Source organism: Lactuca serriola, chromosome 4 (genome assembly GCF_051521515.1).
Source record: "Lactuca serriola cultivar US96UC23 chromosome 4, Lser_US96UC23_V15, whole genome shotgun sequence".
In the NCBI taxonomy this organism is placed as follows: domain Eukaryota; kingdom Viridiplantae; phylum Streptophyta; class Magnoliopsida; order Asterales; family Asteraceae; genus Lactuca; species Lactuca serriola.
In genome coordinates, this window is record NC_136411.1 from 179,189,398 (window position 1) to 179,196,067 (window position 6,670).

Consider the following 6,670-nt stretch of genomic DNA (forward strand, 5'->3'; position numbering starts at 1 on the left):
ATATTGTTTAGCATAGTTGGACTGAGTATATAGTATCTCCAAGTGATTCCAAACTTCCTTTGTTGTGTCATATTAGTCAACTGCATACCAGTAGAATGTGTAACATAATTGTTAATCCAAGTAATGACCTTGGAGTTATCAGTCTCCCAAGCATCAACCAACAAATCGAAATTCTCAGCTTGAGACACTGAAGGTTTGGCTTTAGTCTCAATGACTTAACCCCACATATTCTTCCCACGAATGAAGTTCTTCATAACATAACTCCAATACGTATAATTCTTTCCATCTAGTTGAGTACTGATTGACTTAATGGAATCATCATTTTCAGTCATGTCGGCAATGGATAAATAACCACAACAACAGATAAGCAATCAGAGAATGAGAAGAGCAACAAACCAGCAGAAGCAACCAATTAAACAGCAAGAGATCAAACATCAACAACAAACTAACAACAATAGCAAACGAATACGAACAAGCAATACAACATCAACTGCGAAGGTGCATCAAACAGATTGGAAACGAAATTAGAGGATAAAGGCTATAGAAAAGAAATTAGAGGTTAAATACTAGCCAAGACAAAACCTTAATGTGCTAAAACTTAAAAGGCCCGTAAACATATGAGCTAACAAATTGAATCTTTTTTACTAATTCAAAAGAAATGAAATAGTGGGAATCTCCACAATCTATCAAAACTTTTTGCTCACCGATCAAACCTTCTAATTTCATCGACTTATGTGTTGTCAACCTCGCCATTGAGTTCAATGATACTTCAATCTGCTTTTTTTCATTCACACAAGCTAACCTCACATTTCCTTGTCTTTTTCTGTATCATTTTAATCATCTTCCTCTTATACACCTTTCATTACTAGTACACTTATCTCTTTCTTTTATATGTCATATCACAATTTGTAACAAAGATCATTTACTCTATTATGCTGTAATTCTTTTTAGTTACTTTGGGAAATTGTCCCCCATTTCTTGCCTTATCCATGCTTTATTTCAATTATGCTTGTATACCTTACTTTTCTTCCAGTCATTAGGCCTTCTGAAATTCATCTTAAACCGACTCCCACAATCAACACTCAAGATCTTTTCTTCGATATTTTCTGCAATTTTCCTTGTCTTGTTCAAACGGTTTATTGCTAACAATTTGTGTTGTCAACAAGAAAAAAACCATTTGCGTTCATTTTAACTTAAAACAAACGAACATAAACAAGTCCCTGTTTGTGTTCACTGTTCAGCTCGTTTACAGCCCTACCTGTTTTAGAAACAAAATCAAAAACTCCATAAAAACAGTAGTAGCTAGTTTCATAACCACACAACCTCACAAGGTCTTACAAACCAAAAGTCCCACACTTCACAAGCCAAAACACAAAAGACACAACATAGTTATGTTTGTATCCAAACAATACTTAAACAAACGACCAGTTGATAAACATAAAACAGATGCAATGAGCATTTTCTTCTTCATTCAGCACCTTCCATGCCACTGCTCTCTCATAAGAAACCGGTCTCCCCATGCTCGATAAACATATCCCTCCTTGAAGACACGCAAAACCCTAACAACCACAACAATTATAAATAAATAAAAACAAAAATCATATCTTCATAAAATATTGTTATATTCTAAGAGTTTCACTAATAAAACCTGTTGCATTATTTGAGGAAACTCAGAGCAAAGACTTTTCCTTCCATGTTCATCTAGAATCTTCTCCAAACTGATCTCTTGAAGCGCGACAAGTGTAGTCTCAAGCATATCAAGCCCAGCCTGATTTGCAAAAGTGAAAACTGGCATCGCCTGCATCAATCAAATCAATGGTGGAAAATTAATAAAAAGATTATATTACTGAAATCATCCCTATGGTTTGGTCAAAATTACACGTTTGGTCCCTAACTTTTTTTTTGCACTCAGATCGTCCCTGAGATTCTGTTGCATTTTTCCATCCCTTATAATAAGGGACCAAACATGCAATTTTGACCAAACCATAGGGACGATTTCAGTAATTTACTCTTAAATTACTGAAATCGTCCCTATGGTTTGATTAAAATTGAACGTTTGGTACCTAACTTTTTTTTTTGCATTCCGATTGTTCTTGTGGTTTGATTTTTTTGCGTTTTTCGTCTCTTACATAAAGTTAGGGACCAAACATGCAATTTTGACCAAACGATAGGGACGACTTCAGTAATTTACTCTTAAAATAAAGGGAGAAGGTAGGGCTAGTCTACCTTAAGAGAGCAGCACATGATTGCATCTGATTGGTGCCAGAGAGACTTAAGAACAGTTTCATTTCCATGGCTTCCAGTTTTAAGAAGCTCCACACCCAAGTAGCACCTAACACAGAAAGAGTTAATTAAAAAAAAACAAAAGGGGTAAATCCGTCATTTGTAATTTGTCATTTGTGAAGGAAAGGTACCTGTAACTATGGGAGATCCAACGAGCTAAAGTATGAGCTTCAGGTGTTCCCATGGGTGATTGCAGAGTTCCATTAGGGTTTAAATGAGAAGAAGGGGATAATGCCAAAGCTACCCTTTGAACAGAAGATATAATGCTTCGAACATATTGTCGCGACATTGTTGCGACGCTTTCTTGCATGTGGCTCTCAAATGCAAATTCAAATGCAATTGTCATCACAGATCTTGAAGTGCCATTGTTTGTGTTTTGATCATTGGATAATTTGTTACCAGATCCTCCTATTTCAAGTGCAGATGCAAGATCCAGAGTGCGATTTGGAGTACCTGAAGTCTCCTGTTTTTTTATATTATTATTATTATCATACATTTGGAGCCAATTTTGAAAAAAATAAATATTTTTATAGAAATAAATGGTAACCTTGGTAGAATCGAGAGGAATGATGCGAAAACCAGAGGGTAAAAGAGGAGCATCATCAGCAAAAGAAGAATCAATGGGAGCAAATATGAGTTCAGCACACATGCCAACAGCATTTTCATCCATTCCATTGCATAGCTGTAAATTTAATTATAAAAATTATTTTAGATGATATGATTTTTTTAAATATATATTTACATAGAGAGAAAGAATATATACTTGTAGGAGAAACATGTCTCTTGGCATTAATGCATCTTCAGGAGAATGGTCAACACCTTCTAGCTTAATAACCTCCAATAACTATATAAAAGCATAAATGTATGTTTATATTTAGATATCAAGTCTCAGAAGGGGATATGATTTTAGAAAGTGATAATAACAAAAATGACCAAAATAAGTGCTCTTATTTAACAAAATCACCAACTTTTTATCCCTTTTAACAAAATGACTATTTATTTGGCAATGGGTAAATTGAAAAAAAAATACTTTTGCTGACAAAAGGTTGCAAAACTTGCCTCTTCATGTTCGATTGTATGAGCAAGTGGAAGAATAACTTGACCACCATAATTACCAATTCGCCCCCCGGGTACACTACATGGTCCAAGTTTAATAGCTGCAGCTGAATAAGCATCTATATTGTTGTCTGCCCATTCAGACCGATGTTCCCTTAAGAACCTTAAAAGAAGAGCAGGTGGAACATTCTAGAATCAAAAAAAAAAAAAGTTAAATTTTAGAAAGATAAAAGATTATATATACACAGATAATTTATTAGAATCCATAATTAAAAAAAAAAAAAAAAAAAAAAAAAAAAAAAAAAAAAACGTACTTGTAAAAGCATTGAAGCTTTTGCACACATAACAGCATTACTAACAGGTGTAAATCCATTTCCAAATGAAAGATTCAACCCCATAAGCTTTTCAGGAGAAGTGTTGACAAGAATAGTAACATCTTCATTTCCATCATTACCCATTAACGACCAACCCTCATCAGGAAACCCATTCAGAGCTTCATTAAAACCCCTGTACAACAAAATATTTACAAATTAACCCCCTCGAAACTTACCAAATTGCAAAATCGTCCTTATGGATTTTTCATTATTTACCTGCTTAACCTCTGGCTTAATCCTCTTAATGCCGCAGGTCTTCTCCCCCAATTTGGACTACCAGAACTCGAAGCTTCTAGAGCTATCTGTCTCAGCTGGCGTAAAGCCTGTCAAACATCCAATTTTATATTAATATAAATTGGTTAAAGTAAAATGACATAAGGGTATATTTGGAAATGTTATGGAATTGAAATGTTGTATTTACCATCATTGTGGTTTTTTGAGCAAGAACAGTTGGAGATTCATATAATGGACGCAAAACTTCAGGTACTCTCCATGCCTGTTTAATGATGTATACAGTAATTTAGAAATTAGAATATGAATGTAGTTTGAATATGAATATATTTGAATCCAGATATAGTTTGTTTGATGATACCTCTAAGTTCATATGATCGACAATGTGAATAATGGAGCCACCACCTTCACAAGGTCGAATGAGGTAACCACTAGGCAGCATTTCAGCTCTTACGAAGTTCTGGACAGGTGGCATGCTCGGGCCATTTTGAGTGTTGGTGAGTGATCGTTCACAGATCACGAGACTTCCGTCTTCTGTAGCAGAAGTGTAACGGAGTAACCAGAAATCACGAGCAGTTGCCAGAGTTGTAGGAGCGTAAAGCTATTGGAAGAAAATCGAATGGATTTAGATGAGTTTGGAGGGATTTGGAATGAGATTAGTAAAGGGAGGATGAATCACCTGCATGTATAAAAGCTCGATGGTTCCACCATTAGAGGTGGGTAACACGTTGACGACATCCACAGCTCTGCAATCTCGATACCATGAGGGGCGATCCTTGAGGATTTCAGCGACCCTTGAAGGCTCGAGACTAACGAGGCCACAGGCTCGTGCTGCCACACCAGTGCAACCATGAGATATAGCGACGATTCCAATGGAATCCGGACCAGGCTATATGAAGGAAGACGATGATTTAGAGACAGATCGATGAAATTGAAGTGAAAGTGAAGTGGAAGCAGTAATAATAATGGGGAATTGGGGATGGATATTGGATAATTTGATACCTTCATTCCAGGCATTTGGACCCACTCTACAGCAGTTCCAGTAGCCTTCGATAGAAACTCTGTTAAAGTTTCTTCAGCGATGGACAAAAGTCTGCAGAAAGTAAGATTTTGGTAAGGAAAAGGAATTCGATTGTATAAGAAAACGAAGAAAAAGTATGAATGAGTTGTAACTAACCCAGCAGGACTAGCATCCTGTGGTGGATTCTGAGTCAAATGACTCGTCACCACCGACTCGCAACTCGTATCTTTTGAAGGAAGAGTCGTCTGCAGTACGAAAAAGCTCGATGAATCAATTTTATAGAACTTAAAAATGGTAATGCGAATTGTTTTCAACGAAAAAATGTTTACATTCTGAGGAGTATGTTGGCGAAAAAAGCCATTTTCATACACCAGATGCGACACTTGCTTCTGTAATCGATCATTTTCTTCCATGAGGAGCTTGTTCATCGCTGATAGTTTGCGATTCACGCCTTGAAGACGCGAAGCTTCTCTCCTCTGTTTCTCTCTGCATCTGTAATACAATACAAGATGAATGAAAACGAGCACGAGGACGAACACGAACACCATAACCAAAAATCATGACATGAAAAGTATGAAGTTGAAGAGGAAGAAGGGAAAAAGGTTTGTTGATTTTGTACCTTCGATTCTGAAACCAAACTTTGATCTGTTTAGGCTCAATGTTAGAGAGAATAGGGCATTCGCGAATGAGCTGTTGACGACGAATGGAACTAGGTTTTGGACACTCGTGATAGAGCCTCTCAAGGGCTTCAACTTGTTCAGGTGTGTAACGAACATACTTTCCATTATCAAGTATTCCCCCCTTACCATCCTTGCATGACATCGCCATCATCATTTTCTACTTTTCGTTCGCAAAATCCCCCAAAAAAAAACTAAAAACAACTGATCAAATCAAAACCTACACATTCCCGTGTGATAAACAAAAAGAATGTTCCTTATTCCTTATTCCTTATTCCTTCCTGATTCCTGATTCTTCAGCGACTTTAACGATAATAATTTAATACCCTTTTGTCGATATCGATTTAAACACGTTCTACGCTTCCGATTCTTCAGAGATGCTCGATTGCTTCCAAACCTACCAATCAAAACCAGCAAAACACACAGTAATCTGAATCGGTTTTACGTCCTCCAATCGTCCCTAACCTCTGAAACATCTTGACTTGTTTAACTTGAAGCAAAGAAAGAGATGAACAACATGTTAAATGCTAATCCTCCAACCAAACATGATTAGATAGGAAGTAAATGGGAGATCTTACGAGGAGATTCTTCGACAGAAAAAGAAAGAGCTTTTTAGGAACCCTAATTGTGAAAAGGAGAGAGAATTGAGTAGTTTACTAGTTTTAGTGGGTTTAGGAGGACTGTAGATGGATATGATGGACTGGGTGGAGAGCTGTTGTTGTTAACTCATTTGTTGTTTTTTTTTGTTTGCTTTAAAGCTTTAAGCTGTTTTCACTTTTCCCTTTATTTCCCTTCACTGTCATCTATACTCCTATTAACTATACTACTAGCTGAATCTGCCATGCCTGCGCCATTAATTTGGATTTTGTTCTTTACATTTTGCCCCTTCCCCCTGCTTTCCCATCATGCCCAAATCTTTTGCCCATTTTACAAGATTGCCATTTATGTATGTCAACACCCAAATCTTTCTTATGAGATATTGTTACATTTAATGAGATATATACCAAGTTATTTTAAGTTAGATTTGT

At 36.4% G+C, this 6,670-nt stretch overlaps 1 protein-coding gene across 1 annotated transcript; it reads right to left on the reverse strand.

The window, feature by feature from the left end:
• Window positions 1–1,283: 1,283 nt before the first annotated feature.
• Window positions 1,284–6,407, reverse strand: LOC145102976 (homeobox-leucine zipper protein ATHB-15-like). The gene is made up of 17 exons (XM_079040505.1): window positions 6,221–6,407; window positions 5,585–6,132; window positions 5,295–5,457; window positions 5,122–5,210; window positions 4,947–5,037; window positions 4,624–4,833; window positions 4,306–4,545; window positions 4,135–4,209; window positions 3,930–4,036; window positions 3,654–3,846; window positions 3,343–3,528; window positions 3,047–3,127; window positions 2,831–2,965; window positions 2,415–2,746; window positions 2,227–2,332; window positions 1,649–1,798; window positions 1,284–1,559 (listed from the first exon to the last, which is right to left on the reverse strand). Exons 2-17 carry the CDS (start codon window positions 5,797–5,799, stop codon window positions 1,413–1,415), a joined length of 2,520 nt encoding a protein of 839 aa, XP_078896631.1. The 5' UTR covers window positions 5,800–6,132; window positions 6,221–6,407; the 3' UTR covers window positions 1,284–1,412.
• Window positions 6,408–6,670: the final 263 nt, after the last annotated feature.

What these genes read in the sequence shown, in the direction of transcription:
- LOC145102976 (XM_079040505.1), bottom strand. Translation starts at nt 5,799, where the DNA reads ATGATGATGGCGATGTCATGCAAGGATGGTAAGGGGGGAATACTTGAT. An exon ending in TCCAAATGCCTGGAATGAAG is followed by an intron (nt 4,834 to 4,946) that starts GTATCAAATTAT and finishes TCCTTCATATAG; the next exon opens with CCTGGTCCGGATTCCATTGG. An exon ending in ATACAATCGAACATGAAGAG is followed by an intron (nt 3,128 to 3,342) that starts GCAAGTTTTGCA and finishes GCTTTTATATAG; the next exon opens with TTATTGGAGGTTATTAAGCT.